Source organism: Netta rufina (assembly GCF_964035555.1).
Source record: "Netta rufina genome assembly, chromosome: 3".
Lineage (NCBI taxonomy): Eukaryota > Metazoa > Chordata > Aves > Anseriformes > Anatidae > Netta > Netta rufina.
Window position 1 is genome coordinate 114165622 of NC_140125.1, and position 13169 is coordinate 114178790.

Below are 13169 nucleotides of genomic sequence, written 5' to 3' on the forward strand. Positions count from 1 at the left end.
CTAATTAGCACTGATTTGTAAATCACTAGGAATTTGAAGACCAAGACAAATCTACAGCCTATTGTAAAAACTTATTTCAGTTTCCCACAGAAGGTTCTGGAAAAACAACAGGAAGAAAAGTATAACCAAATTAGTTTTAGCTGTGAACTGCAAATATCTGTCATCTGTTTCTTTCAGTAATTATCCTTCAAATTAAGAAAATGCCTTTCTTCTCTCTTTTCCCATAGCTGCTTGGGAACATCAAATATTTGACATAGCACAAAAATAACTCTAATTTTAAGATCCACAGTATCACTTTTACACAGACCAAAGCAACACACTATAATAAAGTTACCACATAGATCCATCTATTAATATGAACACTATTTCTGTCCCTGGACCTCAGAATTAAGACTGTGTTCTTACTAACTAGGAAAGACCAAATAACCTACAGCAAGGTTTTAGTTCAAAAATCAAAAGACACTATGCTGTGTCCTGTATGGATCCCTTAAGTCAAGTTTGAGTCTGGTTTCCTAAGGAAACCAAGCATGCTGTTGATCATGCCATTAGAGTTTGCCATTATGCCTTCATTCTCTAATAAATTTTAACCCATTGGGCAATTGCAAACATTTTTTAAAAGGAATTCAGAATTTCAAATAGAATAGTTTCTACACATTTTCTAAAACTTAGTAGATGGATAGAAAATAGAGACTTTTAATTAATATTTTCATTAAAAGTTATATGCAGAGATGACAATTACACAGTCTTTCTGGTAACAGTAATCCACTGTATGAGAAATAGCGAGTCAATTAGAACACGCAGAGCTGTGGGCTACATGTACCACATCCTGATTTCAACACAGAGGACTGTTACAGGGAATATGAGGAAAGTTTCCATTATTTTTGTATTACAGGAAACAAGAGGAAGGGAATGTAGAATACACATATTTAGAAAACAAGCTACTTACTTTTCTACTTACTTCAGATAAATTTGGATTGCTTTGTTTAAAGAAAACTATTTGTAGAGATCCCTAAATTTTAACTTTTTCAGTGTTTACTTACCCACAATACTTTTATTAATTGGTCAATTAAATAATTCCAAATCCAGATCCAAAACCAAATTATTTTCTGTAGCGTAATATATTGCTATTTTATGTTCAGGAGAGCTTTGTTTTATAGTTATTTCAGACAAAGCTTTATAATCCTATACAATCCATACCTTCTTCTTCGCCTTCTGTGGACACTTCGTGGTGGTTCTGAATCCCATAGCTATTTCTCCTCAGTGATTTCCTCCTCCTTTTCACTCGAGAATACATATCCATGTTTTCCTGTAATAAAAATATCATACATCTCTGTCAGTAACTGTCCCACATCACTTACGTTGTTAGCCCACAGTTCAGGAAGTAATACTACATCCAATTTCTAGCCCCCAACTGTTTTTTCAACAGAGCCTTCCACAAGTAGGCTACAAAAACAATATTTTCAAATTTAATGGGTGGTAAAATAAACCCCTCTATACTATCTAATACATCGTTAGTAATCAGTATGAGGCTACTTTAGAGAACAAAGTAGATAACAGCCCTTGGTCCTGTTTTCAGACTACCTGCTTGTGCTTCAAACCAAAGGAGGACCACCACAGCACATCACGAGGGCACGGCAGTCAATTCAATTCATCAGATTTAACATTCTACCAACATACATATCACTTCTGTGAATTTTCTTCTGAGTTTATCAAGTTTTTTAATGTTATCCTCTGATGAGGATCTGAAACCTTTTGGCAGAGCTATCAACAAAAGCATGGGAATTACGAAAACAAACATGTTCCCCTTTTCATAGTACTTTTATCCAAGAGATGAGACACTGCACTTACAAATTCTGTGTCTGTCCACATTCGCAGCCGCTCTACTTCCCCAGACCGCCTATTTCTCCTGATGTTAATATTATCCATTTCCTGTAGGACAGCTTCGGCAGTACTAAAATACATGCAACAGTTAGCAAAATAAATAGAGAAAAAAATAAAAATCAGCCTTAAAATAGTAGGCATGCAGAACTTTCCACATAGTATGCAATAGCTTAACATATCTATTTTTATGGTCTGTTATGGCTATTCCAATGTCTGCAAGCTGACTAAATATAAAAATGGCTTAATATGTGAAAATTTTAAGGTCACTTCCTGAATCTATCTATCAGTTAAGTACAACACTAACCGCAATAAAGAAAATTGAAAGATGAACGTACAGAATATAAACTAAAAAGTATGCATAAGAAGAAGTGCTAATGCTATGGGTTCAAATTAGGTTATAATGTTTTCCAGTCTATTTTTGCTCAGTGCAGATTGTAGCATACAAATTTGCAACTGATTAGGAAGGTGTCAGATCTGCAGAGTAAGATAGTAAAGCTTTTTATCCACTAATTATAATAGTGGGAAAGCAGTCAATGTCTCCACCCTGTAAGCTACATATCCTCCTACCCTGGTCTCAGAGAGACACCAATAAATAAAGGATTTTAGAACTGTTAGATCAGTAACACCTAGAGCTTCAACGTTCGTTATTTGAGCTCATTACTCTACCACTTCTCATCTATTATTTAATTAGACTACATTTTCATTATCTGAAGCATTTGTAAACAGATTGCAAAACAATGCTGGAATGTGAATTAGAACCTTGTCCAAAACACTTTATTGCTAAGGAAGAAAACAACAGGGAATTACGCAAAGTAAGGCAAATATTTGGCCACCTGCTCTGACCACCTATTTACTGCTTTCTATGGTGATTTTAATAGATTTCCTCTGGAATTCTACTATAACTGTATAGTAATTGTAAGAAGGCAGAAATTTTCACTTCCTTCCTTTCAAGCTGTTTAAAAGTAAATCTGAAGAGTGAAACCCTGCCTAGAAAGTAGTCCACGGATGTCAAAAAAAGTCAAGATTTTGTTATGAGTGCCCTTCTCCATTTCAAACAATTCTTCTCAAGTATCTGTGATGTGTGACATTTACTACTTCAAGTAAAATTATGCTATAACTCAGTATCAAAGAAAACAGGGCTGCGGGTCGGGGGGTTAGAGAAATCCACCCACTTTGCCAGGCAAGAATAAACTAAACAATACTTAAATCACTGCTGACAGATGTTTATCTAACTTATTCTTAAAAACCTCCAATGATTATTGGACACACAGTTATCAGTAGAAGTTCATGTAGATTTTGAGTACCATGATCTTATCAAATTACAATCTTCATGGTAGACTTTTTCCTATGGTTGATAAGAGGGGGGAAATTGAATTGCAACTAGAAAAATAAATGTAACTGAATATGAATTTGTAAACTGATACCAAGTAGTTACTAGATAAATTGAAAAGAATGTTTAATTAATAAAAAACTCAACAGAATACATTTAGCAATAAAGATCATACTTGGCAATTAAATGTTTATGCATAAATAATTTTTCAAGCACTAGCAAGCAATCTCTCACAGATGTGCCTATTAAAATCCATTTTACAGGTGGGAAAGTTGACACACATTAAGTGACCTGCCCAGGGCCACACAGAAATAATATTTCACCAAAATATTTCTGGCTCCCATTCCTATGCTCAGACCAGACCGTGCCTCCCTCTCTGACCTACTTTGTCTGCACAGTAAATGTCAAAAAGTGACACCAATCCTGTGTGAATTACTAACAAATGGTAAAAAAAAAAAAAAAAAAAGAAAACAAATAAAAAAACAACAAAAAAGAAAGCTACACACTTTTGATATTTTATGATCAAAATCATACAGGCAAGATCTAGAAAGCTTTCCAAGTGCTGTTGCTAATTACTACTTTACATCACATTTAGGTATCACTACATAAACAGGTTACTAGGAGACAAACCAGGGTGTGGATTTCCAGCACGTTAGGCACTCTGCAGTAACTGCCAACGCACACGGTTTTATCCAGGGGTAAACACAAAGCAGCTTACTCCTCAGCACAAGCCCAGTAAGCTACTTTGCATTTAGTGCATGGGTAACGTTGGCAGTGGCAGCACAGGAGCCAGCCTTTAACTCACACCACGACCTGGCTTGCCTCCACGCTGTTACGGTCTCACAGTCAAACACAGAGATGGCACTGGAAGACAGGGTTTTCTAACTTCATTAAAAATCATCACGATGCTTTGTGAATACAACTGAAGTATCCCCACATACCTGTTTACTAGCTGATCAAACAATAAACTCTGATTCAAAGTTTCAAATCTGTTTTTCCTGGACCGACAACTTTTTCTGACTTCTATATCTCCGTTTATGCAAGCATGGTCCCCATCTCCCTTTTTTTCCCCTCGAAGGGGATGGCTTTTGAGAGCTAAGAGAAATTTGTATTACTACTTTAAAATGCAGGAAACAACATTTTCACAAACAAGAATTAATAAGCAGAATACTTAACAAGAACAATATACCAGAAGTAACTAAGGAGCACAATAAGAGCACCCTTATATACACTAAAGAAAGATATGTAATTCCTATTAAAATTGTTTTTCAAGCTATTTCTTCAGACTCGAGCTTGTTTCCTTATATTATAGATCTTATTTTAAGATAAAAATTTGATATTCAAATATCCACTCAATATTTTTTAAGTCAACATCAATACTAAAATGCACACTTGGCCCCCAGTTTCAATTCTGAGTCCTCCAAATGCAATATCAAAAGGTCAGATACAACACATTGATTTCACAAACAATGTACCAGCTACTCTGTACAGTGCCAAACAAAAAGGGATCCCACTCCTGATTGTTCCTTAGGCACCACAATAAATAATAAAAAAATACCAAAAATGCTTAATGAGTTAACATTTACAGAGTCAACACAGAATTAAATGAGACCATTTATGAAAAGGGGACATGAAAGACAGCATGGTTTTAGCTGAGTTATGAAATGAGATGGTGAGTTTGAACAGTAGAAGCAAAGAGGAAAGCTGTTCCAAGGTAGGAGGAGCTGCAGACAAGGCAGGTCTCTCTAGAGCAATAACGGAGTAAGTAATGTTAAGAACCACAGAAGGCCAAATCTTAAACGAGCAAAAAGAGTAAGTAAATTAAAGAGACCAGCTGGGAGAGGAAGGCCAAAATTAGTCCCTAACAGTAAATTTGGTAATTAAGGAAGACATCGAGATCATGGCCAAGAGGTCTGAATTGAGAAGAGAAATGGAATTTCATCTGAGAATGTTCCCCATGTCCATAGAGAGCATCCAAGATGTTGACAGAAGGAAACTGAGCCAAAACAGTAAACTTTTGGGTCAAAACGAGTAATCAGTAAAGTTATTAAAAATATATGCAACTGAAAACCACTGACATAAAATCATTAAATGTAAAAGTAGATACTAAAGAGTTGGCTGTAATACACTTACATAAGCTACGTCCATTTGGTAGTGTAGCACCAGGCTGAGAAGTTAACCTAGGAAACAATTAGATTAGAAATACAAATCATGTTTTCATTTCTTAGCCAAGCAAAAGTTACACAATGAAAATAAAACTTTAAAAGTTAACTCCAACTTAAAAACGTTGCACAATAAACCATGACTTCAAAACCTTTGTGAAACTAAGAGCAGACTCTTAGTCTCTGAAGTCTGCTTCATGCCCAACACTGGAATGAGTGCAAAACTGCCAAATCCAATTATACGAAACCCCCCTATTATCCAAACATCTCTTTTACTAGTCCCTTATTTTTTTTATTAGTCCCCCTCTATCAATCTCTGATAGTCCTTATTTTTAAATTAACTTTATTCTACTAGTTCATAGATTGAGAAAACAACATATTGCAGTTTTCTGAAATTTTAGGGCATAAACAATTGTTCACTTTTTCTCTTTAAAAATGAAAAAATCTGATTTATGACAGTCTGAGAGAATCTTTAGCATAGAATACAAATGAACAAGAACTCTACAGCTATTGACAGACTGTTAACAAAAACTTGTCAATACTGTTACACGAAAAGGGAAAATAAGTCACACAAGAGGAAAAAATATATATATTTTAATCTCTCTTCCACCCTCAGAAACACCGAGTATTTTACAGACAAGTGAACTGTAGCATATACTGCACACCAGTACTGGATAGGAAGAAACACCCTGTTCTCAAACTGAAAAGCTAGAATGAATTTGATGGGGAAGAGGAAAAAGAGGGGAAATCTTAGTAATACTAAATGAATTTAAACACGACCAAGAGTTCAACACGGTAGAAAGAAGTCAACTTAATGGAAGAATAGAAGATGTGGGCTTCTGCTATTATTTTCCTAAGAAATGTGTAACACTTATGAAACAAAGGTAACCTAAGGATTTTTGCAAGGGTTAGGTAGCAACACAGAAAGCCACGTTTACGTATCATGTGCACATCCAACTTTCCAGTAACGTTCTTCTGGTCAGATATTTTAAGTTTTTTAGAAACCACAACTGAAGAAGTAAAATTTGATTATAATGAAGGTTTAGCAACAAAACTCTTGGGAAAAGTCTTAAAGACTGAAGATCGTTATTAGGCCCAGCGCTTTGGATTTTAGCAGAAAAAAAATCAAAAAAGCTCAGACGCATGGACATGTCATGGCACTTCCTATGTAACAACAAGAGCTTTGGCATCCTGACCAAATTTCATTTGACACAGCGATCTAAATTCTCCCAGCTGCATTAAGAATTATTTTTTTTTTTTTTTTTTTTTTATCTCTTTGCATTTCTAATATCTACAATACGAACCTGTACACAAAAAGCATGAGTTTCAGCACATTTTAGACAACCATGCCACATAATATACTATATTCGATTTATTCTGTTTTAAAAGGTAAAAGCAAACAGAAAAAAAAAATAATCTGTTTTACAGTTTATACAGTTTCTAAATACATCATCCTAGCAGATGACTGTCGTGTAGTGAATTGAAGTCACTCTTTTATACCAAGTGTTGTAAGAACTCCAATTTGTTCAGAAATACGAAATATTACCTACAAAGGAATCACTATTAACTGAATGTTCATGGCCCAGGAACATACAGTCTATAATGTCGCAATTACCTGTAATCTTGTGAACACAAGAATGCTTTTGGAAATGTTATTAATCAATAGTTAGAAAATGAAATAAATTACTCCTCTTTTGAGTTATAAAAATATGGCATGGTTTAGACTTTAATTAAACATAGTTTACTTCAGTCTTTATAGCCAAATGGGGAAAAGAGGCTGAACATGACAATGGAAAGAAACTTGACCATTATCTATTCCTTAAAGACAGCAGAAATACTGATTTCTTTATTAAAATGTCATGTCTTCTTATAGACAAAGTACACAAAAATACCAATTAAGTCACTAGATTTGGACGTATCAGGAATCTAGAATTCAGACTGCATATGAAATAAAAATTACTTTCCATTTTTGCACACATTTGCATAGAAAGAAAGCACAGAGATGAGAGGACTGATATAACCCCCGTTCCTGGAGCCTTAAAATAACAAGGAAACTATATGAAATAGCATGCTTCAAAAACACACTCGAGTGTAAGCTGCAGTTCACTGCAGAAATAGAGAAAGCGAGTCAAAAATATGGGAAAATCTGACAGAACTTCATTTTTTTCTTAGTAACCAAGTTACCTGGACTGTCCAGTTGAGATGCTCCATTCCTCTCGCTGCCCAGTGCTGCGTGATTTTGACTTGTCTTTGCACACAGGATCAGCATGTTTTGAGGTACGTTTGGCGGGAGGAGATATGTGGCTATCGCTCAAACTACCATCACTGCCTTCATCTTTCTGAAAAGAAAAAAGGCATCAGACCACGCTTAATTGGCTCATTTTTATATGTCCTTGTAGGAAAAAAAAAATAAGAATAAGCTTGGTAGAAGATAACTTTAGTTAATGGAAACACAGTCAGGTGTAACTGATGATAAATAAAGCCAGGCACTCCGAAGGTTAAACTCACTCCCCTGTCAAACTCTCAGTGTTTGGCTTGCCCAAAACATGAAAAATATTTATTCTGAAAACTTTACTGGAAACTATAAAGACATTTTCTTTGAACTATTAAGTGTTTGTATATTTGAACCTTTTTTTCCTGAACAAGCATTCTGGTTCTCTGACCCACTGCACTTTGTATTTCCTACATGACACTGCCAGCCCTACCCTACTTGAAAATGAATTCATTGTGAAATAAAGAGAAAAAAGGACTGAGGAAAGTTAAGATACTTAGAAACACGGCATGAATTTATCCCACTGACGTTATCTTTGTACTTAAAGTGCTTAAACAGTCACATTACACTCTTCTGTCTTGCAAGAGTTTTGCAATACCTTCCTTCTACTGCTAAACAGGCAACTGAGGAGCAACTGCAAGCAGACGTACTTCTACGGCACTTTTAGTCTCCTGTAATTGTTAGCAGCGTTACACACACTGAAGCTTCAGTCCTAACACCTAGAAAAAGCACCACAACACTACCAGAGTTCTTCCTCTGTGGCTTATTGGTGGTAACAGACAGAAACTTGAAGACAGGAGGAGTTATGTGAGAGCTCTGTCCATAAGTAGTGCACGGACAGGCAACTTAGGAGAATCTGAGGCTGTCATGGTGAGCTATGGAGGAAAAAGCAAGACTCTGAAAACCAAAAATTTAAAACAAGATTGTTCTTGTGAGTTAAAATATATATGTATGTATGTATGTATGTATGTTCTTCTGCAACAACCAATTTCCAAATACCAAGGTCCAGGAACTGTCAGCAAGGACAAACTAAGAAAAAAAAAATATATATATAGTTTTACTTGTATGCAAGGAGATGGTTGTGGAAGTCCAGTTTATTCATCTGGCTCATCAGCAACAACCATCTGCTTTGTGCTACAGACAATCATTCAAATTCTGGATCTCTCAAGCACCCAAGGGGGAGGAATTAAAAAGTTAACTTAGGAGGAAGAAGGGCTGTCACAGCACCATGTATAGGAAGTGGCAAAGCCTACAGAAAACCAGCCGCATGGGTGCAGTTTGGGGAGACAGCAGACCCAAAGAAGCTCAGTAGCACCACTGCAACCCCCCGTCTTATCCTGGTGCTTATCTGACCTACCCAGAAACCAAACCAGTCCGCTACAGCTTCAGATGCTCGCTTTTCTTCAGCTGGATTAGTTTCTTACCTGCTTAGTCAGCTGAATCATTTCACCAAAAGATGAGAAAAATGTAAAAGATAACACAAGGAAAAAAAAAAAACACACACAAGTAAATAGCAAAGGTGAGAGCAGGAACAGAAAGCTGCAAGTGAAACGTGCTGTCTACATCACACCTAAACATTCCATCCCCAAGGACATTTTTAAACTAATATTAACTTAAATACTTATACTAATAACAAATTGTTAAATACAGTATTAATTATATTTTGTTATTTATGGAATATATTTTTATTTATAGCATAAATATTGGTAAATACTTGTAATAGTACTGAAAATACTGAATACAAAGGTATCATATTAGCTTCTAACCAGCCTACGCTCGCATGCCATTTTAGAAGTAGTTTTAATTACAGTTGTTTACCTGTTGAGGTAAGCCTGGGGAAAGCAAGATGTTTATCTTATTATTCAGCCTTAGGAATTCAACAACAAACCAAATGCAACAAAACAGAACAGAAACACTGTTTTCTTCCTCATTGATGCACTTCCCGAAGAAGTGCGATAATTTCCCTCTACTATTTGTGATACTTCTACTAGAAGATCAGAGCACAACTTTAAATTACAGAAAGCAGGATTTGGGATCAGAAGCTAGGATTTAGGCAAAGTGACAGCACAGGTACCAACCACCCTTTCTGTGTATAGAGCAGCTCCACTGTACAACACAGTGCACAGCCAGACAGTTTGCAGGATGGCCAGCACCCACAAGAAAATGACTTTTCCCTATTATAACACCGTATTTATTCCCTTCTGAACACAGTCAGCATATGTACGTGTACTTTATCCCTTGACCAGCCACAAGCTCATTTGTGGACTCGCATAAATACCCCACTAGGTGTTAGCACGCCCTCCTGCAGTCGGTTTTAGGAGGTGCTTTCCGAAATGACCCGAGCGGCTGTGCAGGGCTGGGAGCAGGGTTTCGAGGCAAGCCACAGAACCAGTTTCAAACCGGCTCGGCCAGGCCGAGAAAATGAAGCTGAGAAAGGGGAACAAACAAGTAGTGAAGCTTTATGAGGGGTAACATTAAAGCTATTTTGTGAGCAGGGAAATTAATAACGCATGTTTTCCTCCTCCCAGGTCTGCAATGGCCACCTTTCTCTGCATGTCCTCCAGTTCCCTGCCTCTCATCCGAAGGCTCAAAAATCAGCTGATGGTCCTGGTTTGACCTCTATTCCTCCTGGCTATGCAGTGGTTAAAGGCAATACAGCGAGCAGTCACGTCCCAGCGAGGTGCAAGTACAAAGCAAGTCCAAATTTGAAGACAGTGAAGCCCAAACCCTACCTGCAGTTAGCAAAGCTGCTGTAGATCCCCTAACACACAAAATACCTTGCTGCAAGGTAATAACGAAGCTCCAACAGAAAGAAATCACTGAAAATTTACACGTATTAATAAGCATCCAAATTCCATGTTCCACTTAATGCTCTTAAAAAAATTAAGCTCTGGAGAATCAACTCACACCCAGCCTGCCAACCAGACTCGTCAGCTACCTGCAGTAAAACATGGAGATGGAGTTTTCATTACTCTCAAGAGATTAGCTGCACTGGGAGACGCGAGAACGAGAAAAGAAATAAATTCCAATTTGAGAAACCTTTACAGAGAGCAGCCTCCCCAGCACTTCCTCCCATTTATAGCAAAAGAGGTCTAATGATGCCTCTGCACTCTGCTTGCTCCCTCAAGTAACTGGGTCGCAAACCATTTATACCTTGAATGACTGAAAACACTACTTCGGTTTCAACCCAGAAACTTATTACTTAACTGTACACAGCGTGAAAATGTTCTGGGACTAGAAAGAAAAATGCGTGATAAAAGCACCAAACCTGAAAATTAAGAAATGAGGAACGTAACTGCAGAAGTCAGAAGTAAAGCACTGACCTCAGAGCTCCTAACCAAACACCGGCACCGATGGAAACTCACTCGTAGTTGAGAGCAGCGACTCACTGATAGCCAGCGGGTTAAGAAGACAACATCCTTGGTCTAGCATGGAGAAACAGTGCTCGTTATCATCTTCGTATTCAAGAGAGTAACTGCGTTTGACAGCCAAAGAAGTGCTTTGAGTGAGCTGCAGAGCTAAGAATCTGCACCCGGAGCCTTCCAGCAGCAGCGGGCACACACCGGTAACGCAACTTCACTGCCAGCTGCTGGATGGTGGTAACGATCAATCTTGTAACCAAATCCAAAAACAGCAAATAAAGCAATAAAATACTTACAGCTGCATACTTATCTCTGCTTTCTTTACTTTGCATGAAGAGGAGAAAGATGGAGAGATGTTTATCATCTCGTAATACACACATCCATGGAGGTGCAATGAGAACCACACCGTGTTACTGCAGCCTTCTCTTCCAAATCACCCCATATATAAATCTCAAAATAAAAACCTGATACTAAGACAACTTCAGTTATCACATTTAGAGACAAGTTTTGAAAGAACACAAGCTAGAAATCCATGAATTAAACTAAATTCTCCTTCTCAGTCTGCTGTCCTAGAAAAGAAGTGACCCAACTGATCGAGTCTTTGAGCAGGACTGGAGGACACACACCACGGAGCTGCTCACCAACAAGTGGTTGCCTTCAGGTGTATCACACAGACCGACCAGATAAAGAATTACAGCTGATTCATTTTCAAGTTAAAACACAAAGATTATTTCTAGCATATCGCAGAGCTCGTGGAAGAGATCGCCAGTTTGGGTTTGGTGGTATTTTTGGAGGGGATTTTTATTTATTTATTTATTTTCAATAAGTTGAATCTCCTGGCCAGAAGAATACCTGAAAAATTCCTACTCCTGGTCTGAACGTCCAAAGGTAACTGTGATCCTGCAGTCTCAGTAACACACGAGGAGCACAAACTCTCTCTCGCTGCCATCTCAAAGTACACGAGCACGGGTTCAGCTCATCTTCGAGCAGGGATGACACGACACTCAGACCACAACCACACCTCGCCATTTCAGAAAAAGCCTCTGTCTGGTCTACCACAAGTCCAACTGCACTCAGACACAGGTAGGCAGACATGCTGATGCATTTGAGTTTTCCACCATGGTTGAACTTGCTCTCCTTGCCATACATCTTGTGGGTCACACCCTTCCTCTGACTAACTCTACCACACCCAGCACGCTACCATGATCGCTCAGAGAACTTCACAAATCAGACAGGAGTTTTGAACCAACTATTTTAATCCTTTCAGCTCCTATAAGCATGCTTTTCTCTTATCTGTGATCCCTTCCCATGCCTAAAATGTGAAATTAAGGCCAACTGGCATCGAATCTTCAACTGATCAATCCTATTCCCCTGCATTTTGTAAAAAGCAGCCCATTTCAATTAGCTGTTCTTCTTCTTGCCTCACTGAACAAACAAGCAACACCCCGAAATTTACTTTTGTCTTAATTAAAAACAGCCAAATAAACATAATGAAGAAATGTGTTTCAGCTACAGGTTTTCACAAATGCCTACTTGCTTCAGTCCTCCTTTAGCTTTGGATATTTAGAAGTATTTTTCCTCCTCGTTTCACTCTTTGAAAAGACACCAGTGACTTCAGACATCTCGCGATCTACTTATTTTTACGCACTTTGGAGAAACCGAATCCAGGTCTTCCAGTTGTTTCTGACCTCATTTGAAATGCAGCTCGTGAAAAACAACACAGCTTCTCAGACGCCTCGGAACATTAATAATCCGTATTAATATTTAAAAAAATAAAACATGCAAAAAGCTGTCTGCTGAAGATCTGGTTTTTCCCCTACGAGTTCATTCAAAGACCATGTGGAAACAAGCTGTTCATTAAAAGAAAGTACATACTCAGGGTATTTAATTAATATTTTTATTCCTCTGGTTTAAAAAAAAAAAAATGGTTGTTTTCCAAAATAAAACTTGCAGTCATGGAAAAAAACATGTGAAGGTGTCCCCAGGTACCAATTAGTTAGCTGATAACTCAGCTTTGCCCTCAGATGACTATTTGGTTAACAATTCCTTTTCCTTTTGCTGTATTTAATCTATAATGTCATACCATGCCAATAAAATAGCCCAAATCCACTCTGTCTGCATTGTGATTCTGGATAAGCCACGTTCTCCCTTGTCTATCAGTT

General features: G+C 37.5%; 1 protein-coding gene across 2 annotated transcripts in view; it reads right to left on the bottom strand.

The window, feature by feature from the left end:
* Positions 1–13169, bottom strand: part of ATAD2B (ATPase family AAA domain containing 2B) — an 81536-nt gene that overhangs the window by 58353 nt on the left and 10014 nt on the right. For both annotated transcript variants that reach the window (XM_084284638.1, XM_084284637.1), the window contains exons 2-6: positions 7558–7712; positions 5345–5391; positions 4153–4306; positions 1849–1951; positions 1198–1306 (exon numbers count right to left, since the gene is read on the bottom strand). In XM_084284638.1, coding sequence (XP_084140764.1) covers positions 1198–1306; positions 1849–1951; positions 4153–4306; positions 5345–5391; positions 7558–7712 — 568 coding nt within the window. The remainder of the gene's footprint in view (positions 1–1197; positions 1307–1848; positions 1952–4152; positions 4307–5344; positions 5392–7557; positions 7713–13169) is intronic.